Here is a 23,795-nt window from a genome sequence, read left to right as displayed (position 1 = left end):
GGCATTGTTTGAATCGTCTCTGTATTGAGTTACTGAAGATCACCGGGGCACAGTCCCAGTTTATCAGTGATGGCATCTAGGAACCTTTAAACTGAGTGCTGATCGCACTAGGCTGTGGGTCAGGACTGGTCAGAGTGCATGTGGACATTCCCTGCGTACAGCAAGGGTTTTGGCTTCTCTTCACAAACAGTGAATTCTGGTTACTCTCCAGCTGTAGGTATTTGGGCACTTGATGCTTTCCTCAGCATTATGTAACTATCTTGATGATCATAAAAAAAGTAATTGTTGAGTGCTGTTGGTCAGTTCCTGCATGCAGCTTACAGACCTCACATGGTAACTGGGAGCCAGATCTTAAAGCAGTGATGAGTACAGAACTTGGTGTGGAACTCACCTTAGTGAAGTGAAGCTGCCAAGAATCGCTCCTAGATACGAATTGGAATCCTTTGCAGTGTGTCTGTGTTTGGCGGTGTGGCCGTATTCAATTGCTTCCTGTTTAGCAGCAGATAGCAGAGCAGGGCTGCATGCGAGGTCTGTGAAAGCATTCTGAATGTGTCAAGTTTTGAGAAAGAAAAGGAGCTTCTGCTAAAAGATGGTGCAGAATCAGTGATTATCAGGTAGCATAGCGGACCAAGAGGTCTCATATGGAAGAATTTGTTGTATTTTATAAAGTAATAGACATAACTAATACTTCATGAAATTTACTGCAAGTATCTAGATTTTTTCATTTAAATGATAAAGAGATTTTTAAGAGAAACAGTAGAAAACATTTATTATCAAAGCAAAAAGAATGTGTGCACAGTGTAGTTGTATTACACAACTACACTGTGCACACTACCGGGACGAGGTGGTGTTGGACGGCACTAAAGCAGGTTCAGAACCTGTGGGGCCTCATGCACACGGTGTGACTGCTGAGTCTACATATTTTTATCTGAGCTTAGTGTTTCGAAGGGTGAATGGATTGAGGTTTTCATCACCTCTTCCCTCTGGACCCTGCTCATTAATGTGTTCAGACCCATTCAAGTGTCTTGAAGCATGTTGGACCATCGTTAGCTATGAGTGAACAGCTGCTGACCCAGTATTGACACAGGGATAAATTATTCAGTGTGTCTTATTTGGGAATTCAAAGGCTTTGTGATGAAACCTGCAAAACTATATTACGTCTCTGACATTCTGAGGTTTCATTATTGTGTCTTCAATTATTCACTAAGCCTGCTTGTTCACCTCCTGGCACCTGATGGATTTGCAGGCTGGTGGCAAGCAGTAGACAGTGCTTTCTGCTCTTTGTTCTCCTGGCTTTTTCTTGGTACCTTGTGGAGGAAATTTTCCTGTTGCTTACTGTCTTAAACCTCTTGCCCAAGGTTGTTCAAATTTTTATAGTTCACATAAAGTGAAGAGGCCACAGCCATCCCTATTGTCTGGAGATTTCCTCAGCAAACTGCAATTATTAACTTTCTCCTTCCCTAGAGATACATTTTAGTTTTCACCATGGCTGCATTTAACCTGCAAGAATGCCGCAGTGAAACAGCAACATACTGTTTTTCAGAAAATCTCCTATGGACATGCCAAAACAGAGGCCAGTGGAAGAGGAAGTTGCAAGAAGTAGTTAACAAAGGGTTTATCCCTGGGAGCATTGCTACGAGGTCTCCGCAGCTGGTGTGTGCCTTGCACTTGAGGACCTTGCGCTTGGTTTCTGCCTGTCGTGAGGGACTCCCGGTTGAAGCAAGAGCCAGTTGTGCAGTGGCTGTTACCATGAGGTGTTTAGTTGCTGAATGCCGAACCGATCATCGGTAACGAAAACGTCACACTGTTGGTTTTGTAGGGGCAGTTGCTGTGTCTGTTAGTTGGGAGAGAATTAACGCTCGAGATCATTCTGCTGTTGAGCAGCTTCAGTGAACTGGGACTTACCATCCTCTGGCATGGCTTTGGCCCTGGGGAAGGTGGCACTTGGCTTTCTCCTTCAGCATTTCCGAGTCTGTGCCTCTGGAGGTGTGTGACCTCTCTTTGCCGGGCACGTCCTGCTGTACTCGTATATAGGGAAGCTTTTCTACCACCTGGCACCTGCCTGCATCAGAGTCCAAATGTAACGAATTCCTGTTAGCTGGAAGTAACTGCGACACGTGAGTGTTCGTCTTTTGGTTTTGGTGTATTTGTAGCTGTATTTGCATGATTTGCAGTTTCTGTACAGTCCTAGCATTACGAGCAACTATGAGAAGGCAGTCCTTTCCTTCACCCTCTGCACCTTTTGGACTTTTCTTACTTGACCTAAGGTTTGCTTCTTCCTCCGCCTGCCATCAGGCCAGTTGTTCTGGGAAGAGCCTGTCTGTTAACAGAAAGAACCAAGCATGCACTTTGTCCCTTCTCTCTAAAAAAACTTCGAGCTATGCACCTTATACTCGAGCCCAACCCTTGCACTGTTGCATGTTTCAGGGGTTAGCTGATGATGTTTGTTAGCGACTGGGAGTGACATGATGCCAGTCGCAGAAGAGAAAAGATGTGTGTAGGGCACACCTCATGCCCTTGAGCTGTGCAGGCAACTTACTGTCTTCAAGGGACAGAGCAGTTGTGAGACTCCTGTTAAAGTTAAAATTGTTAGTCTTCATTGGGTAGAGAGGTTTTTTTTAAAGAATGTCACACAAGTCACTGGGGGATCTGCTTTCCAAAGAGACTCCCGACTGTGATTGCAAGTCTTAAATGAGAGTATGACAACGTAAGAATTTGAGTGTGTGCACTTAGGGATAGAGGCCTCATCTGAATGCACTCATCCACTGATAATTTTCTCAGGAGTCCAGACTTACGCTCTGCAAGCAGGAAAGCCCCAGCGTCGTGAGAGGCACTAGTCCTCAACAGCCCTGCTTGAGGCTGCAGCAGTGGCCATTGCCAAGAGCTCATTCCAGCTCTTCTTTCTCTGAGTGTGTCCCAACAGAGCAGTACTAAGTATGTACTGTGTTGTGGTGTGTGGAAGTTTTGGTGCATGGTGGATAATTTTAGAAATGCGAACTAACATTAATATTATGAACTCACCACCTGATGAAGGGGAATTTTTTCTGTGGATGTACAGAGAAATGTTTTCATTTCTCTTGGGGTTCCTTGGAATGGAAAGTCTGAATAAGGGCTGGAGTCTGCATACCAAGGCATGCCAAATGCCTCAGAGTTTAGAATATTTTTTTCCAAGCCAGGACTTTACAGAAGTAATGGAGTTCGTGGGATATGTGAGAAAGACCAGAACTTGTCTACACAGACGTAGCTTTTGCTTTCTTCGTCGTCACTTGGATATTTTCAGCCAAATGAAGAATGGAGAGAACTTGTGGGAAAGGAACAGAGCCTGTGCTTTACTGGCTGGCCCTGGGCAAAGAGCTTGGGCATGGTTATCATTAGAGAGCGTGCAGCGTCTTAAATTCAGGTATGTTCTGTAATGAAATGTTCTCTCCTGCCCACCCCAGTTACTTGACTTAAGGACAGTAGTAGCTTGAAGGTACAAGATGTTGGAATGAGGATTTCCAGGTGGCGCTGCCGCCTAGGACAGCTTTCTGTCCATGCAAAAGAAGCAGGGAGTGTCTCTGCGCTGAAAAGCTCTTTACATCCTCCACAGAAGAAACTTTGCTCCTGCACTCTGGTTACTTTTTGCTGATGCTTTCAGGTTTACAATAGACACACATGCAAGAAATGGGGATAATAAGGAATTTGGGAAGCAATGCACTTTGTGGGACTGAAACAAAGCTGCTGAGTTCAATAGCAAAGTTGGAAATGCAGCCAGTACTCTTGCTGTTCTCCTTACCTGTAGGAATAGATGCTACTAACTGGCATTTGTAATTTCAGGTGTTAATTTCTGTGTGATGAATAAAAGAAGGTAGATTATGTTGTTTTCTGGTAGTCCGGTGCAGGCAAGGTGATGTTTTGTGTTCCTAGAGCACAGACCCGTGCTAGCAAGGGAGACAGTTCTGTCTCAGAGTTATGATGCTGAGCGCTGGTATGGGCACTCCTGCTGCTCTGTTTTGTCCCTTTTCCAAAGGCACAAGTGAATCAGTCTGGGAGGTTATTCATTTCACGGCTGTTGTAAGCAGCAATGTGAAACCTCTGGGGATTACAGTGAAAACTAACTCTTCATGCTAGTTCCCACTGTCTCAGGTCAGTGCTGATATGTGGGAGAAGGAATAGTCCACAGACCCTTAGCCATTCTGCCCTCACTACGGCTCCTCTGTTTGAAGGAGTTTGTAGTGTATTAGAGCATGAAAATTGCTATTTTTAGACTTACCTGTTGCAACCCCACTGAAGAATGGCACCTATTCTGGAGTTAGTCCAAATACTATTCTAACAACAAAACAGAGAAGTGGTAGGGCAACTAAAATGAAGCAGATGTTTAGCAGGGAAATAATTTACAATTGGCCAGTTTGATGGTACTTCTTGACCCTTTCAGGGCTGTTCAATAAAACTAGCAGTTTCCATAGCAACTACTAAATTACTTGGTGCTTCAGAAATCTGTGATAAAGGAGGCGAGTCATATAAGGAAACATGGTGTTGCTGTTTCTCCCCTTTGCATTACAAGAGTAATGATCTGGCAAAACTTGCTAAATGTGACGCCCCTACTGAAGAATTTTTCCCACGTTCACCTTGGCCAAAGAGATTTATATATTCAGTACTTTAGCAAATTTGATTTTTCCCTTTTCCCCCATCATCAACTTTGTCCTTCTTGGCAGGCGGTACTGACTGAGCGCAGATGTGGGGGTGGGACGGGATGGGGGACTGTGAGCCAAGAGGCAGGAGCCTGTGTCTGCGATAGGTGTGTGCTGGGCTTCTCTGTCACAGCCGTCCTGAGCGCAAGGTACTTCTCTGAGGGAAAGTCACCCTTATCCTGCACCTTTACTACTATGTATTTCATCTTACTTTTGTCTTCTGTTTTGAAGGCTCTTGGAGATTGTACTGTTCTGTTTTGTTTTTATTTTTTTCTTCTTCTTCACTTGCTTCTATTCTGAGATAGGGATGTAGCTCAAGATGTGGGTAGTCTTTAGAATGGACCGATGGAGACGTATGCTAGGGAAGTGGCTTCAGGGCTTGTTTACCACAAAGCTCAGCATAATTCTCGAGGCTCTCAGGGTGCGTTCCAACACACTTGCATCTCTATGAATATTTGATTGTATGCAGAGCTGTTGTTTCAGTGGAATGTGTCTTGTATGTTGGGAAGACTGTTAAAATGCTGAAATGCCTGTTTAAAATACTATAATGCCCTAGTTCTTTTGGCATTGAAATTGCTGTTTACATTTGATGCTGATCAAAGTTTATCTTGCTTTCATCAGTTACGGAGATTTTGAGTCATTTGGCTAAAATACATTGGTAAGGCAAAAGACGTGATTCTCTAAACCTCCCCCCACCCCCACCCCGCCTCTTTTTCTACAAACTTAGAACTGTGGCGGCTTTAATGAAATCTTAGAGGATTTCTGCTGGATCTTTTCACTCTACCGTTGACTGCTACATCTAATATCCATCCACCTCTCTCTTAATAATCCTGAAGCAAATACTTGCAGGTGAAAATGAGGAGCAAACTTGCTGGATGACCCCTGAAGTCTCCCGTTTTCCTGCAGTGATAGCTTGGAGACTGTAACTTGGCAGGAGGTCAGAAGGATTCTGCCTAAGATGCTTTGGGGACATCAGTGAACACGTACTTCATGGAAGTGCTGAGCTGTCCTATCTCCCTTGCGTCTCATTCAGATTTCCAGATGGGATGCTTCAGGAAGATGACATTTGATTTCCCAGTGATCATTTAAGCCACAAAGTTGTGGTGTTGAAACCATAAGCTGATGGCAGCATATGTAATTAGTAATCTTAATTTTCTTATTAGCCAGCTTCGAACAGATCATCTTTTATGTTTCTCAGTTAAGTTCGTAAGATGGGTGACAGATAACCGTTTGCTAGGTGATGTGGCCAGACTCAGCCATGCAATTGAAAGGAAGGAAGGCTGAGCTGCTGCTGTGTTAGTTTGTGCAGGTGGTTCAGTATCCTGAACTAATTTTGGAGCCCTATCCTTTTGCCATAGACAAAGGAACAACAAAGCTGTGGAGATCCGTTACACTACTTTTCCACAGCCCATCTAGCTGGTCATCTGTTTTGTGACACTTGGGTATAACCATACCGAAGTGTCTTACCAACATTTTTAATCTCTTTCCTATTGGTTGTATCTGTCTCGTGGCCTGACCTTTGCCATACATGGTGCTATAGTACTTCTGGAAGGTCTGCTCTTATAGTCTAACGGTACTTTCACAAAGTTATACTGATTTCATCACTTATGTGGAAACGAAACCTCGTGGTCTTGAACAACTCTGTTGCTGGAAGAGACGCGTGGAGATAGAAGCTTGGTGTAGAAACTACCTCTGTTAGAATTCCTTTCAAGTGGTTCAGAGAGATCCAGCAGAACTGAAGCTGTGCGTGGGCTGTGGCTCCCCTCCGCAGCATTCCTGCCTCCTGAGCGCATAACCGTGCCGCTCATCAGCCTAGCTGATTCAGCAGTGTACGTGTTCGGTGGATAACAGTAATTTCCACTGTTGACTAAGAAGCAAATCGTGACTGTTGTGTGGATCCAGGTACACACCTACCCTAGTTGTTGTCTTGAGCAGGTGTTGTTAGTCGAGTCACTAATTGTCTTGTCACTCAGAAGTGATTATTTTCAGTAGTGCTTGATGGACTCAATAAAATGAAGCCTTTTTTGGAGCCAAAGTTTCTAGTTTTGCTCAGAGCCTTTCAAGAGCTGCCCATTGCTGAGTCCAGACTCCTGGGTCCTTTCTGCAGTGCTGCTTGTTTGCTTTGTGCAGTCTGGCTGTATCACTTCCTCTAGCCAAAAGTTGCTTGTTCTTTCTTTGAATTAAAATCAAAATATCTGAAGTGACTGTGGTTGGGCTTGAATCTAGATGGTAGGTAGAGCATGTAAGAGAGAAGGTAAGGGACACTTGACTGGCCTTCCTTTGAAAGGTCTGTTCCCAGGGAACTTTCTCTACTGTGTCTTGTGATTGTTTCTAGTACTTGTTTCTCCTAATTTTTATGTGCTTAAATAGTTTAGATCTGACTGCAGACATTAAAACAAGGTCGGTCAGAAGCAGATGTTATTCTCCCTGAGTTAAGTTAAATAGGCATTGTCTTAAGATTGTGCTTATCCTCTTCCTAACCTCATCATTAATGATAACTGAAATAAAAGTAAAACATACGATGCTGAGACTTGGCTGTTCTGGGCATTTCCTGCAGAATCTGTATCTCTCACTCTCTTCTCTTTCTTCTGGAGAGATCGAATTTTTGTATGCCCTAGCTGGAGCTAACCAGTGGGACTTGCCAGCCAAACTCACTAATAACTGTCGTGCATCTTTGTTTAGAGTTCAGGTATCTCATACCAGAGTAACTCAGCAAGAGAAACAAGAATTCTCAGATACTAAGTTTGAGAGCCAAGGGTCTGCTAGAAACAGTAAAAAAAAAAAAAAAAAAAAGCAACTGTCTTCCCTGCCTGTGGCTTTTAATTGCCATTAAATGGAGTGAAAGGCTTTCCACAGCATCAGCTTTATGGCCAGCATAAGATTTCTTTAAATTAATTGTGTGTGGTGTTTTGTTGGTTTTTTTCCTTTGTCAGAAGTATTTGTTATTAAAAACCAGTCCAGGTGAGCAGCCCTGGTTTTTAAAGGGACTTTAGTTACCTCTGCTGTAATGCTGAAAAGGAAATAGAAAGAAATTTCACTGTAACCAGAGCTTCTCTCTCTCTAAGATTTTCTTTATAGCTACGAATAAATTCACTTGTCTTTTTATCACAGCTGAATCTTTCCAGACTGGCTGGTCTTTGCAATGACGTACTACTTTCCCTTCATAATTATCAGATTTTAGCCGTCTGAAATCTGGCAAAATTCAGTACTCAACTTGGTTAAGTGCCTCTGTAAATGGGCAAAGTCCTCAAATACCTGCTGATGGGACTAAGCAGTCTGTACCCGAGGAGACCATCACTTTCCATCCTTTTTGGAATGGCCAGCTATTATGGCTGTAAGCACACTAGGGTTCAAAGATTACAGCTGAAATCACGAAGCAGGAGAAGGCTGGCAGAAAACAAATGTTTTACTGGTTATTGGACTCAAAATTAGAGATAGCACTTTCTAGCTCCAAATTGCTGGTGTGCAAGTCACCATCTCTGCCTACCAGTTGTCTTGGTTTTGGCGAATCCTATCTTATCTCAGTTTACTTTAGTGAGGACAAGTGCATGCATTTCCAAAACAATCCTATTTGGTTTTCGGAATGGGAGCAATTAAACAGCAGCTGAAAACAGGCCGATGTACCGCGAATAACAGAGAAGTGCAAGGCATGGAGGGATTTTACAGACAGAGTGAAGCCAAGAGGGTCCAGTCTTCCGGGAAGAGGAGAGCAGTACCTGGATTTGGAGAAAACCAAAAGTGTGGAGGTAGTTTTGAGAGACCAAACTGCCAGGACCCTGCCATGCAGAAGAGGAGCTGGGGGTAGCAGGACACATCCTGCTGGCAAGCGGGGATGAGGAAGAAGCCTGGTGGCAAAGCAGTTGGCTGTGGTTTTTGGGTAAGATGGTCTATCAATGGCTTCCATCTAGGCAGCCTAAGCACTGCCTCGGGGGTGTCAGGCTGTGATAAATTTGTCTCTCTGGGTAATTTAGGTACCATTGCATAGGAAACACTCACCTGCAGAGTGTCTGGCATCACCATACTGTGAGACTGAAAGGAGGCTTTGCTGTCAGATGCTTGCCGGTATTTTCCCATGAGAGTGCCACTTGAGTGTGTTATCCTGTGGTTTGTGTGCTGCTGGAGCCGAGTGCTCCCTTGGCCAGAGAGCTAGCTGGTAACTGTGTGCTGTGCCTCGACTGGACATGCAAATGTGCCATTAATGTTGTCTGCTGGAGTTGCTGGCCTGGAAAGAACAGAGTAATGCTGACAACAACCACCACAGTATTATTTATTCTTATGTCCAGGTGTCAGGATTTTGGTCATCTTAGTAGTCTTAATGCAAGATGGCAATTACAAATCATTGCACAATGTTACTTTAGTCAGCAGTTGCACAGCTGGGGAAAGACCTGTTGTCTTAACTGTGAATCCAGATCACCAATGTCGGGACTCTCTGTCCAGTCTGTGAGTGCTGCATTAGCTAACATGGATCTTTGAAATATCCCCTGCTGGATTTGTTGTGAGTGCCAAGCCTCATGACTGTGGGCTGACCAGATGCTTTAATGTCTCATTTCTGGATTTTATTGTGGGTTTTCAGTGTGATCCACCTAAACTTGCACAGCCTGCCAGTGTGCAAAATGGAGAAATGCTGAAGGGGGTGGGGGGCAGTCATTTGAGCCGCTACTCAGATGAGTAATTCAAAGTGAGACAATGAAATTCTGTGCTGGAACACTCAAGCTGAATAGCAAAGAGTTCTTGTAGTGGATGTCTTCCAGTTTAGGACATGATTTTTATTATTCCCTCTTTTCCCTTTGTACTGCTTTTTCATTTGTGTTTGCTTTTAAGGGTAGAAGAACAAATAGTAGCATATGTTTGTGTATTCTTGAGCTCTGCAAAGGTTCTCAACACTTTCAGCATGTTAGAATTGGGAGAATTGTGTGCAGATGTACACTGGCAGTTAAATATGAAACGTTAATGCAACTTAAATCATGGTACAGTGCTGAAGCTAAAAAAAGCACTAGGTTACACAGTGTTAAAAACAGACCTACCACTGCCCCAAACTTCACTGAGAACCAGCCTACAGGTGTCATCTAATCCATTTACTTTAAATTTTGTGTAATTCTGTATCTATTAAATCTCCAATAATATCTTACCAAGATTGTTACTTCTGAGCAGGGTGAAAGGTGTATCTTTTCTTCTGCAATTTCTAAAACAAGTTGTTTAGCTGGAAATTGGGCAAAACTTTGTCCCTGTTGACTTGCGGAGGAATTCTAGAAGATGCTGTACTTGCATCTGTGGCTGTCAGCCTTAAACACAAGAGGCTGGTTGTGCTTTCCTTGTGCTGTATTTGGGCATCAACAGATTGTTTGTTACTTGTCTAGAGCACTCTTCTCCACTCATGGCTGGTTCTTGCTATTAAATAAGGCTTAAGAGTTGTAGCTGATAAAGACAGGAATATTGTCTGTTATGACATGCTGTTACAAAAGGTGAGGGATGCCCTCTGAAGAGAAGGTCTAAATTGTAGCTGCTGTTCCTAAAGCAAGCCTGGAGTGGGTAAGAATGGAGCAACAACAGTAAGCTATATGAAAAGCTGGGTTGTTAACTTCTGTGCTAACCAGTATAACTAAGCAAGGATTTGCCTCTTTATTACTGATGATTACATTTAATTCAGGTGGGCAAGTGATCTGTGCACAGTCTCCTACTGGAGATAGTGGAAGCATAACTAATAAGAATAATTAAATGCTCTTTGGATAAAACAAGGCATGATACTTTACACTCCCTCCCATCCTGTTTTTCTGTATGGGCTCAATGGGGCTTAGAGGAAATTTCCGTTTCCGAGTGGTGTAGTTCCTGTAAGAGACACCTTGGAAACGGGTAGAAGGTTAAGAAGCTATGCTGCAGAGACAATAAGTTTATCAGATCTGTGCTTGTTCTTTAGGGCAGGCTAATGGTAGTGGTTCAGGTGCCAGCTGAGCGTACAAACTGTGAAGGAAAAATGTTATCTAGGGTGCAGCCTTAACTTTGTGAAAGCGGGAGTTCAGTTCCTATGGACGGCAAGCAGTATTTATGCATGTGCTGCATGTGTTCTGAATTAAAGTGCGTTCTTCCCTCTCCTCACATTCCTGAAATCCCACAGCAGAGATTTGTCCTGTATTTTTCTCTAAAATTTGGCTGTAAAGCAGTTACAAGGGGAGAGGAAAGATTCAACCTGGTGCTTGGCCCCAAGAAGCCGTTCCCACATTTTCCTCCTTTGTGTTTGTCACACGTGTCGTATTTGTCAGCCGCTGGCCTGGCTCCTGTGGGCGGCAGTGAGGGAGCTGGATGGTGGATGCTGAGCAGTCCAGCATGGGGCAGTGGGTCTGTCTGTCCAGGAGTTGTTCTGCAGACTCAGGACAGGCTGATTAAATGCATCGTAGATTATTTGTGCTATTTTTGGCATCATCTCCTGATCTGGCAAACCAAGGGAGCATTGTGGAAAAAGCATTTTCTATGTGTTTGCCTTTCCTGTCCAGATAGCTGGTTGTCCAGGGTCCGAAGCTGACACGAATATAAAGGTGTTTTGAATTTCCTCCCCTGTGTACAATGGGAGTCTTTGTCTAAGGCTGAGGCCTTTTTTTCAAGTTTTCCATGTTTGTTTGACGGTGATTTTCTGGTCCAAGTTCTTCTGATGCCGTTCCAGTTTTGTTCTTCTGTCTCCATTATCCAGTTACAAATCAGCCAGCAATTAATTATGTAAGTGAGTCTCTGCGCATGAAATTTGACGAAATTATCAGATGATCCCTAGGAAGGTGGCGTGGGCACAGAAAGACAGCGTGGTATTGCTGCGTACAATAGCAGAGGGACCATCTGCAGAAAGAGGGCTGTGCGGAGAAGGGAGGAGGCGCAGATGGAGGCGCACAGCCCCTGGGCGTCAGGGGAGGCAGGGGCGTGCCTGACCCTCGGCAGATGGAGGTCCTGAAGCTGGGATAGTCTTTGTCGCCGCGCTTCTTGCAGGCAGCCTGCGGCCAGCAGGATCTATGCTGGAGTGCTCGGAGGGGATCAGCCATGCACATGTCTGCTGCACATAAGACTCTAGAAAGGGTTACCCTACTTCAGAGAGAAAGGTAGGGCTCCTGGTTTTCTGCTTGGCTATCTTGATGTGTCCTAAGGCCAGCTGGGTGATAGTACACTCTCACAGGGCTCCTACATGCCACTTAATCCCCCAGTTCTAGCTGTTTTAAAGTATTTATAAACAGTATACCATCCCGCCCAGTAAAGACTAAAATCTGGACTAGTGTTAGAAAAATGCTCATACCCTGGTACTAAACCATATTCCAGAAACATGAGGTCATCCTCCAGGCTTACAAGAGACCATGGTAAGACAGGACTGAACTCCTGCGGCTGCTGCTTCCCTCTAACTCTTGCAAGCATTGCGTATGAGACATGCTAAGGATCTGAACGATTTATTGCCATGGATTCTAGAGGGAAAAATGGTATGAGCCCGAAGAGCTGTACCAGAGCTTGCTACAGATGCCAGTACAGCATGAGTATTTGCCTAGATCCCTGGTCCAAAAAATTAAAGTATATTTTGATACTTACCCAGTAAGGAAAGCATTGAGTTGTCTTGGGCTTCCTTTACTGGGCTTGTTTTTATTTAGCAGAATCCTGGGAAACATAGAGGTCCCATTCATATTCATAAATGCTGTTTCTTTGTACTGTATTTTTCTTTGTTGCATGTTTTATATTAATTATAAACCAATTACTATTGCTCTGCCTAAAACAGTTCTTGTGTATTGATATTAGAAGGGTTAATAAAAATTTCAGAACCCCTCTTAATATCAGCCATTTCAATGATGGCATTTACATTCTAATCCTGTTTCAGACTGCACGTGAAAATCTAATATTCAGAGTCTAGACAGTTATCTAGATAGTTTTTTGATCCTCATCTGAGATCCTAACAAGCATGTTTGTATTTCCATTGCCTGGACACTGTGGAGTCAGTCCAGTGGCAACTCCTAGTAGGACAGATAGAAATTCTCCTTGTGCATTAAATGTGCTGTAATAAACACAGATGAAAAATACTAGCCTGTACAGAAACTACACTGGTCAATAAATTGAGCAGAACAAATAGGCCTCCTGCTTAGAATTGTAGAGAGACATTATGCCTGATTAGGCAGACGTTGACTCTGCTGCAGTCCAGCCATCAGCCGCCTCCATAAAACTGGGATGTCTGATGGGGAAGGTCGTGTTTCGTGTTCTCTTGTTAATACAATTTTTCTAAAATTAAGTTGAGGGTAGAGAAAAGCACTAAAAATTTTCTTGCCATGAAAACACGGCATGTCCTGAAAAGCATGGGGCAAAAAGGCGAGTCTGAAAAAAAGGCGGGGGGGGGGGGGGGGGGGGCAAAATCTGAATGAGGTGGGAAGACCTGTTACCTTTTCGATGGGTCAACCTTTGGGCAGCAAACAGGAGGAGTTGGAAGCTATTGTGCAGCAGGACAGCTATGACATAGTTGCCATCACAGAAACATGGTGGGATGACTCGCATGACTGGAGTGCTGCAATGGATGTCTATCAGCTCTTCAGGAGGGAAAGGCAAGGAAGGATAGGCCGTGGGGTGGCTCTGTATGTTAGGGAGTGTTTTGATTGTATTGAGCTCAATGATCGTGACGACAAGGTCGAGTGCTTATGGATAAGGATGAGGGGGAAGGCTAACAAGGCGGATATTCTGCTGGGTGTCTGTTATAGACCACCCAACCAGGACGAAGAGGCAGACGAAGCATTCTACAAGCAACTGGCGGAAGTCTCACAATCGCAAGTCCTTGTTCTTGTGGGGGACTTCAACTTACCAGATGTCTGCTGGAAATAAAACACAGCCGAGAGGAAACAGCCTTGGAGGTTCCTGGAGTGTGTGGAAGATAATTTCCTGACACAACTGGTAAGCGAGCCTACCAGGGGAGGTGTCCTGCTTGACCTGCTATTTACAAACAGAGAAGGACTGGTGGGAGAGGTGATGGTCAGAGTCCGTCTTGGGCTTAGCGACCATGGATTGATAGAGTTCTCAATACTTGGCCAGGTAAGGAGGGTGGTCAGCAAAACCACTACGATGGACTTCTGGAGGGCAGACTAAAGCCTGTTCAGGATGCTGGTTGGGAGATTCCCTTGGGAGCCGGTCCTGAAGGGCAAAGGAGTCCAGGAAGGCTGGACGTTCTTCAAGAAGGAAATCTTAAAGGTGCAGGAGCAGGCAGTCCCCATGTACCGTAAGACGAGCCGGCGGGGAAGACGACCGGCCTGGCTAAAGAGGGAGCTTTTGCTGGGACTCAGGGAAAAAAGTAGAGTTTATCACCTTTGGAAGAAGGGGCAGACAACTGAAGAAGAGTACAAGGACCTCGTTAGGTCATGCGGAGAGGAAATTAGAAAGGCAAAAGCCCAGCTAGAGCTCAATATGGCCACGGTCGTAAGGGATAACAAAAAATGTTTTCACAAATACATTAACAACAAAAAGAGAGCCAAGGAGAGTCTCCATCCTTTACTGGATGTGGGCGGGAACATTGTCACCAAGGATGAGGAAAAGGCTGAGGTACTTAATGCCTTCTTTGCCTCAGTCTTTAATAGCCAGACCAGGTATCCTCAAGGTATTCAGCTCCCTGAGCTGGAAGACAAGGATGGAGTGCAAAATCAACTCCCTGTGATCCAGGAGGAAGCAGTTAACGGCCTGCTATGCCACCTGGACACTCACAAGTCTATGGGGCCTGATGGGATCCACCCAAGAGTGCTGAGGGAGCTGGCAGAGGAGCTTGCCGAGCCACTCTCCATCATTTATCAACAGTCCTGGTTAACAGGGGAGGTCCCGGACGACTGGAGGCTTGCCAATGTGACGCCCATCTATAAGAAAGGTCGGAAGGAGGATCTGGGGAACTACAGGCCTGTCAGCCTGACCTCGGTGCTGGGGAAGATCATGGAGAGGTTCATCTTGAGGGCGCTCACAGGGCAGATGCGGGACAACCAAGGGATCAGGCCCAGCCATCACGGGTTCATGAAAGGCAGGTGCTGCTTGTCCAACCTGATCTCCTTCTATGACTGGGTGACCCGCGCAGTGGATGAGGGAAAGGCTGTGTATGTATCTACCTGGACTTCAGTAAAGCCTTCGACACTGTCTCCCACAGTATTCTCCTGGAGAAACTGGCAGCTTGTGGCTTAGACAGGTGCACTCTTCACCGGGTAAAAAACTGGCTGGACAGCCGAGCCCAGAGAGTTGTGGGGAATGGAGCGAAATCCAGTTGGCAGCCGGTCACAAGCGGTGTTCCCCAGGGCTCAGTTTTGGGGCCGGTCTTGTTTAATACCTTTATCGATGATCTGGATGAGGGGATTGAGTGCTCCCTCAGCAAGTCTGCAGATGACACCAGATTGGGTGGGAGTGTTGATCTGCTGGAGGGTAGGAAGGCTCTGCAGAGGGATCTGGACAGGCTGGATCGATGGGCGGAGGCCAAGTGTATGAGGTTCAACAAGGCCAAGTGCCGGGTCCTGCACTTGGGTCACAACAACCCCATGCAACGCTACAGGCTTGGGGAAGAGTGGCTGGAAAGCTGCTCGGTGGAAAAGGACCTGGGGGTGTTGGTCGACAGCTGGCTGAATATGAGCCAGCAGTGTGCCCAGGTGGCCAAGAAGGCCAACGGCATCCTGGCTTGTATCAGAAATAGCGTGGCCAGCAGCACTAGGGAAGTGATCGTCCCCCTGGACTCAGCACTGGTGAGGCCGCACCTCGAATCCTGTGTTCAGTTTTGGGCCCCTCACTACAAGAAAGACACTGAGGTGCTGGAGTGTGTCCAGAGAAGGGCAACGAAGCTGGTGAGGGGTCTGGAGAACAAGCCTTATGAGGAACGGCTGAGGGAGCTGGGGTTGTTTAGCCTGGAGAGGAGGAGGCTGAGGGGAGACCTTATCGCTCTCTACAACTACCTGAAAGGAGGTTGTACCGAGGTGTGTGTCCATCTCTTCTCCCAAGTGACAAGTGATAGGACAAGAGGAAACGGCCTCAAGTTGCGCCAGGGGAGGTTTAGATTGGATATTAGAAAAAAGTTCTTTATGGAGATAGTGGTGAAGCATTGGAACAGGCTGCCCAGGGAGGTGGTGGAGTCACCATCACTGGAGGTGTTAAAGGAACGTGTGGACGTGGCATTGTGGGACATGGTTTAGTGGGCATGGTGGTGTTGGTTGATGGTTGGATTTGATGATCTTACGGGTCTTTTCCAACCTTAGTGATTCTGTGATTCTGGGTCCTGTGCAATGCAACCTCGGATTGCTGGCGTTCTGTACTTGGACTTGCTATATGAGCAGCCTCTGTTACAGGGCCAATTTTCTGCATGGCTTTGAAGTCTCAAGTGTCAAATGTATTTTACAAGTTAATTAATTAGAATACTTTATTTTTTCTTCCAGAATATCAACAGTGCTTTCAATGGTATTATGGCTATAAAGCACTAATTTTTCCCTGTCCTCCTTCCCAGGCCATCTCTACTTGGCTATATGAAATCTGTAAACTGGCTGAAGGGAGGCTGGTTGTCCAAGGGATTAAGAAATGGCTGTATGAGACCGCAGTATGGTCTGGTTTCCCAGAACTAAAGGTCCATAGGTGCGTGGGATTACTCACCAGCAATGTCTCTAATTTAGTATCAGTGACTTGATAAGATCTGTATTTGGCAGAGCTGCCTTTTACCTCTTAATCCTTTTCCCTTCCGAAAAGGGTCCTGCTGGTAGTGCCGTATCCCCACTCTCCCTGTTCTTACTCCAGGGGCTGGCAGTGGAGATGTCAGTAGACGCACTGTGCAGAACCCAAGTTGGCTCTGGCTGGAGGGTTGGGTGCAGGTGCTGTTAACCCGTGGCACACTAGTGAATCTGGAGATAGGAACAGCAGAGCGTGTGCTCGATCATGCTAACGCAAGGAGAGGAGAAAATGGGTCCCACTGAGGGAGATGCGTCTAGTGCCAAATTTCAGCTGAGAGTGAGACTTTCTTTTTGCATAGTGCCTTTCTTCCTGGAAAGTATGATGCAGAGACTGAAAAAATGAAAAAGATTGGTCCAGCTCTTCGTATTACATTGAGGATGCAGAGAGCCACAGGTTAGAGAGCACCTGTTGTTCATTTGTCCTGTCTTTAGCAAAACATCATTCTCTTGTTTCTTTAATCTTCTTAAAAGGAAGCAATATTTTCTCTTTCCTGGGATCACTGGAAAATTAATGTAACTTTTACTGTAGAGTGAGTACTCTTCTATCTTCACAGAGTGTGATTAAAAATGTAAGTTTGCTGAAGCGTGGGAAGACTCTGTCTGTGTTGGGACTGGAAAGCCACTCCTTGTCTCATTTCTTCAGCTGCAGCTGCTGGCTCCCTGCCTTTCCTTTTCCTCTCCTCTTCCAAAGGGTGATTCTCACCATTTCCTCTTTGCAGATTTTTTTCCCTTGATACAAGTGTCTTCATTCCAATGCTAAACTAACTTGTGAATGCCTCTTGGGGAGGAAATAGGTGATGTGAATGCTTTTTATTTATTTTGTTAAAGGTCTCTGGGGAACACAAGGTGTGGAGAGCATTCTGTATATGCTGGAAACTGGAGGAGAAAGGAAGGAAGGAGTTTTTGCAGGAGAAAAATTGGCCAAAATCTTCCTTTCAGTTACGATTAATAGGTTTTTCTTTGGGGCTCTGAATGCTGTGTTTGTATTATAATTAGGTGGTTTCCAGGGGGGATTTCCAGGAATAGATGTGGGGAGGGGATAAAAACACTTTCCAGAAAGGACTTTGGAAATGCCCGGTACTGAATTGCACACTGTTTGTGAATCTTGTCCCTGTCCTGTTTTCTTCTGTCACCTGGAGCCTGTGGTGTCATCTCTGTATGTAGAGCTCAGGGGATGAGGACTCTGTTTTCTCAGCATTTGAGATGTGCTCAGTGCTGCACAAATGTGACAGGGTCGGATGGGCAGGTGTTAGAAACCAGTGTTCCCGCTGCAGCTGCTGGTGCATCCCAGCTATGCAGGGCCCTTCTCTGGCAGTGAGGGTGGTAGAGTTCTTGGGCAGGCAATGGTGACCAAAACAGGCCTGTTACTCTTCTGCAAAGTGCTCTGAGACTCGTGGCTAGGCTTTTTTTTTTCCCCCTTTTTTTTCCCTTCCCCCCCCCCCCCCCTTCTTTTTCCCCTTTGATGTGGTACCTGTGGTGTGTGTTCTCCTGCTGGGAACTGATGTTCACTTGGATTTCTGTACGAGAACTGGAAGTAGGGCAGAGGCTTCACGTGTGATTTGTTTAGCTTGCTTTTTTCCGTTTTTCTCACAGGGGCCATTTTCCTTCATGGAGACACGAAAGCTTGTTGTTGCTTTACCCATGGTTGAAGAGTATGTTACTTCTTGTCCTACAGCCTTTGTGTGTATAGGATAGAATGTTAGAGAGGATTGCACTATGTGGTCCCTTCAGAACCTTGGAAACAGAAGCTGTAGTATTCCTGTAGGCTCTGGGAGGCTTGTCTGCATTGTCTGTAGTATCTGTCTCCCTCCTGCCTTTTCCTTGAAACCCTGTATACAAGTGAATTTTGGGTTTCTGGACTTAGCTGACTCTCTGCAATGGTGAGGAAGCCGCGTGTTCCCTGATACGCCATCTGTCCTGGTAGTATGTGTTCTGAGAAAGGAGATGGCAGGCTCCTACCTTCCTGTAAAGCGTGAAATGTTGGAGATGCCTACACACAATATGAAGTTCCCTTGCTGGCTGCTGCAAATTTGTACCCTCATCCTTGATAACTGATTCAGGCAGACACATTTGTCCGGGACCAGCCTTGTTGGCTGGAAAGGTCCCCATCAGAGACATGCTGCGTCAAACTGCCTCTGTCATTAGGTGGTAAAGAAAGTAATTAAATGATAATTCTGGGGAAAAAAAGGACTTAAAAGTGTATGCCTTGATTTAGGTGACAGCTCACTCACTGCTGGGAGGGCTCATGCTTGATGGCTACTGCATGTTGTTAGTTCTTTGAATTTTCTTTGATTTAAAGCTTCATGCTAGTTATCTAATTAACATTGAATTGGGTTTCCAGTACAGTAGCTTGTTTGGTTCAATAAGAACACATTTCCACTAAAGGTGAATGAAAAGAATTTTGCTTTCATTGAGTTCATTAAAAGTGGTTTTACAATCAAGGCTTACTGACGGAAAAGAGATTAAATATTCATGTCTATCAATTTCTCATGTTGCTTCTGATTTTCCTTAATGTCTGCCTCCCTGGACTGGATTCCAAAAGTGTCTGAAAGCTCTAATGAAATACCAGTTTGGATATTAATTGGAGATTTATCCTGTTTATCTAAAGACTTCCACAGACGTATACTTAATGTATCTTGAGCGCAGGTTTCTATTATAGATGGAGAGAAAAAGTGATGAGGTCTTATCCATGAAAGCAATACTAGAAGCCAATCTCAAGGAACAGTATTATGTTCTTAAAGCACTTTTAAAGAAATGCAAATAATGTTTTATCTTCTGTTCTGACAGCTTTATTTGTGCTATTGAAATAGCTTTGAATGAACCAAAAGTGCAGCAAAGTTTGCATCAGAAATGTATTAGCTGGACATGAAGATAAAACCTGAATAATGGGCATCAAAGGTGCTTAAAGATTCAAGTCCTTTTTATAACATAGTGTCCAGATGTATGTACTACAAATATACCCGAGTACTTTGAGTAAATATCGGATTGTGGTTTCTGTGATCTCTTACCCAGTAGCTCTCAAGGAAGTTCTGGATACCTTTGAGACGGGGCTTTGCCATTGCTTTATGTGTGAGCAGAACATGCTTCTGCAGTTCTTGCTTTGTGTGTAGGTTCCTGCTATCCCAATTTAGGGAGATGCGGAAGCTCTGTTTGGGAATGCTTTGCAGCTGCTTATTGATGTCATTGCTGATGTAGAAATGGAAATACATGGTGACAAGAGATTAAAGTTACTTTGAAGGTATTGTATGTTCCCATGTTCCCATTTCCTTGGAAAGGAAGAAACAAAGAAAAATGCTCTTGTAAACACATTCAAAATTATGAGTGTCTTGCCTCAATCTAAGTAGTGTCTGGATCTTTGCATTGTGTTTCATTGCGACTTCATCTGCTAGTACTAGGTGTTTAAATTGCACTCATTAGCAAGAACTGGTGAGAAAGGAAGCAAGTTATTTTTATGTTGTGTGAGCCAAGTGAACAGAAATGGAGGTCTTGAGAATCAGCATTTGGTTATAAGTAGATAAGAATAAGTAACTGGCCAGGTCCAAGGGGAAATCTTTGCCTTATAGTAATTACCATCCCTGGTCTCCAGAATAGTTCAGAGGCTTTGCAAAGGTTGAGAAAGTCATCACACTGTGAGGATAAGTGACTGGGTGGCAGTCACAAACCAAACTGTGGTGTTGGATTTTTCTGGTTATAGCCAGCGTGATCAAAGAAGCCAGAACGTGATCATGTAGCCCAGTGTCCACCAGCATGAGGTCACGGGCAGATTTGCTATTTGTGACTTACACCAATTAAGTAATTGGCATTTCTTCTGCTTCCCTTTGGCTTTTCAGGCATACTTCCGACAGGGTGTGGCCCTTCAGTATCTTGGACGTCATGCAGATGCACTGGCAGCGTTTGCGTCAGGACTGGCTCAAGATCCCAAGAGTCTTCAGCTTCTGGTTGGCATGGTCGAGGCCGCCATGAAATCTCCCATGCGAGGTAAGCACCAGGAGATTTTCTCAAGGATGGTGATCTGCTGCTGACGTACTTAGAAGCGGTAGTTTCAGTCCATGGGTGACAGCCAGCATCTGAGCGGGGAGAGCCTGGAGGCCTGAAGGGAAAGATTTCAAGATTTGACTTCTCTGCTGAGTCAGCAGGTGCTGACAAAGGAGCCTGAACTAGGAGGAGGAACAAAAAAATGTTCTTCTGGTTCAGTGGGACAGCAAGATGGTGATACCCAGCTTGAGAGGCACTGGAGATGAATCAGACTGGTATTGTGCAGCAGTTCCAGTGAAGTCCTTGCTTGTTTGTCTTTTGTCCGGCATCAGTGCAGATAGACAGGTGTGCACTACTGTGGTGCTGGCTTTATTATTACTTGGAACAACTTCCCACAATGCTCTGGTGCTTGGCCATTGGGAACAGGGAGTCTTAAATGCTCCGGGACAGTGTTTGCCCAGAAGAGCACGTCAGCAGCTTTTCCATGGTACTAACATCTCTCAAAACACAGTGTTCCAGAAGGCAAAAGGCTGCTCTGCTAATTCACTTATATTCAGAAAGAGTGTTGAAATCTTATGGACCTTGAAGCTGTATTAGCTGTACAGTGTTTTGCTTCTCTTTCATAATGTCCCCATTTCCAGGATTTTCCTCTCTAGATGAAGGAGGTAGTCTCCTCTTTGCTCTGTTTCTCTGTTGCTCTGTTTCTCTTGTGAGCTTTGTGTTGCAATGTCCTAATGGTATTTCCCAGGAGGTAACATTGCAGTTCTCATCCTCAGCAGATGCTGCTGGGGACCCCAGGGCTTAGGGGCCAAAAAGTGCCGAAATGAAAAAACATCTCTGTTGGTGTTTCATTTTTTACAGTGTTTTTCTCCATCCTCTAAAATGAATTCATCTGGAATTTTCTGTCCTATATAGCAGTTATCTTGTGAAGCTAATTTCATTTGGTAGCCAAAGGTGCTGTGGCTGCTGCTTAGAAACACCACATCACCTGCATTCTATGTAAGCATCCCCACATTTGGCTGGATGGTCTCGCTGTCCTATTGCACTGCAGCTGTACGTTTACACTGTTGCTTTCTACTGTGCTTCTCAGTGTTGCTGCTTTCCAATTGTTATCCTCCCACTGACTGGTTTGGCAGATTTTAGAACAGCCTTGCTTATAAAGCAGTAGTTTTACTTTGAGAATATATACTGTACTACTGTAATGAATATTCAGGGTCTCCATCCCACTGTGCTAGGCTCTCTGCAAGCGCTTAAGTAGTTGTTACGTGTTGTTCTGGTCCCCTTTCCAAGAGCTCGCTCTCCAGGAGAGACAGAGAACATCTCTCCGGGTATTTTCTGTGGTGTAAAGCCAGTCCTTTGGAACTTGATTCCACCAGGATAATAGATTGTTCGAAGCCATGGGTGGACTTATGTGAGTGGTAGATTCCAGGATACTTGCATTCAGAGAAAGAAGAGTAGCAACCAGAAAGGCAGAAGGGCTATAAGTGTCAGTGGCGTGCTCAAGATTATTACATGCAGACACTGAGGGATTCAGGGAGCATGGGTCTGCAGTACGTAGAGATGAAGGTAAAACTCTCTTCCCCAATAACTGAATCACTGTTGCTGCATCTTTCACCTGGTTTTGGCTGTGTCTCTTCCCTTACCATTTACTGTTGTACAAGAGCAGTAATGAACTCCATGTCTGCCCTTCTATTATTACCATGCTGGTTCTCCTTTTCCTGTTGGACTTCAGGTTTACCAGGAGCACTTCCCTTGTGTTTTCCTTTTTCTTCCTCTCCCCTTGTCTGTACCCCTCTCTCTCCCTGTATTTGCCTGGATTGCCTGGCTAGGATCATAAGTAAGCTCTTTAAGACAGGAACTGAGTTCCTACCTGCTCTTGCAGTGATAAGCATAAGTGGTGGCGTGTTACAGCAACTATTTCTGCCCGCTTACGTCTGCATTTAAGCCCAGGATCTGATTGGAAGTCGGTAACTGGTATCGCGTTCACACTGTTTGCATCTTCGGGGAAGCATTGAAATCCTCTTTTGTTGTTGTTCATACACTTGGGAATTGTAGAGAGGCAGAAATGATGAAAACAGGGAGCAAGTGGCTTTCTGAGGTGGTTGTGGTAGTGATGATTCAGGTGAGAGCATCTAATCGGGAAATGCCACTTGGTCAGCAAATTCTGGAGTCCTGTTTTACTGATGTCCTTATTGAAACATGCAGCCAAGATGTTTTATCATCTGAATGATGGAAGCAATTAGACTAATTATAAGTAGTCTGGCAGGTCCAGTGCTGTCGTTCTGCAGGAGTACCTTCCTCTGCAGAAGAAGGAGCAGCTGCTTTCTGCAGTTTTTGTCACCTCTCTTGGCGCACACTGTGTGCTGTGGTATCTGGACGGGTACAGATTTTGCAGACGTTCAGCTGAAAGTTTGTGCTGATGGAGCAGAAACTGCAGTGCTCTTATACACTGCTGGTGGCCCATTTTCAGTTCCCTACAAACTCTACAGTTGTTTTCTGTATTCCTTCTGCCATTAGGCCAGTCCTCAGAGCTTGGTATGAGTCTGCTCTGCATGCTTGTGCTGTCTTCCTGAAGTGCTTTCTGCAAGGAAAATATCAGCTTGCTATTTGATCTGTCTTGACGTACTATATATTAGAGATGCATTTGAGGCCTGAGTTCCCGTAATAAATCTCGGCTTGATTTGGGCAGTCTGGCCCTTAACTTGTGTGTCATTTGGTTACCAAAAAATGAAGATGAGTTGTGAAGGTGATTTCTAGATGCAAGTAACTTGGTTTGTTGAGTAACTCTGCCTTCGTTTTTGTATTTCAGAGTCCCTGGAGCCCACCTATCAACAACTGCAGAAGATGAAGCTGGACAAGAGCCCCTTCGTTGTGGTGTCTGTGATTGGCCAGGAACTTCTGACTGCGGGCCACCATGGGGCCTCTGTGGTGGTGCTAGAGGCTGCCCTGAAGATCGGCACTTGCAGCCTAAAGCTGCGGGGATCAGTGTTCTCCGCGCTGAGCAGTGCATACTGGTCCCTTGGGAATACGGAGAAAAGCACTGGATACATGCAGCAGGATTTGGACGTAGCCAAGACTTTAGGTAAGAGTTCTCATTTCACTTGCTCGAGTGCTGGATTGGTACAGATGGAACAAATTAATAGCTGTGTTAATGGTCAGCATCTCTTCATAATGCTCAGGTTTCTGTGGGATTTCACAGGCTGCTAAATCAAATCGGAAATTTCTGAAATGTGCAAACTATAGGCTTGTGCAGCCCTTTTACCTGTGTGTGTGAGGAGGCAGATGATCAAAGAATGTGCTAAGGTTTTACAGGGTCCTCTAATTTTCTGGTGTCATGTGTGTGGGAACTGGTCTTATCCCCTGTGTAGACTTGGATTCAAAACGTTAAATGAGTCTTAGCTGAAGCAATCTGTTTTTTTCAAGAATTAGATGGAAAAAGGTACTCAGTCTGAGCTTCTGAGGCAGTTGCCAGGGAAGG

General features: G+C 45.0%; 1 protein-coding gene across 1 annotated transcript in view; it reads left to right on the top strand.

Annotated features, from left to right (window-relative positions):
• Positions 1–23,795, top strand: part of TTC28 (tetratricopeptide repeat domain 28) — a 195,634-nt gene that overhangs the window by 95,162 nt on the left and 76,677 nt on the right. The window contains exons 4-5 of the mRNA XM_059827937.1: positions 20,173–20,320; positions 23,127–23,399. Coding sequence (XP_059683920.1) covers positions 20,173–20,320; positions 23,127–23,399 — 421 coding nt within the window. The remainder of the gene's footprint in view (positions 1–20,172; positions 20,321–23,126; positions 23,400–23,795) is intronic.

This window comes from Gavia stellata, chromosome 21 (assembly GCF_030936135.1).
Source record: "Gavia stellata isolate bGavSte3 chromosome 21, bGavSte3.hap2, whole genome shotgun sequence".
NCBI classification, from domain to species: Eukaryota; Metazoa; Chordata; class Aves; order Gaviiformes; family Gaviidae; genus Gavia; species Gavia stellata.
The sequence above is the reverse complement of the archived record's forward strand: the minus strand, read 5'-3'. Positions and strand labels throughout refer to the sequence as shown.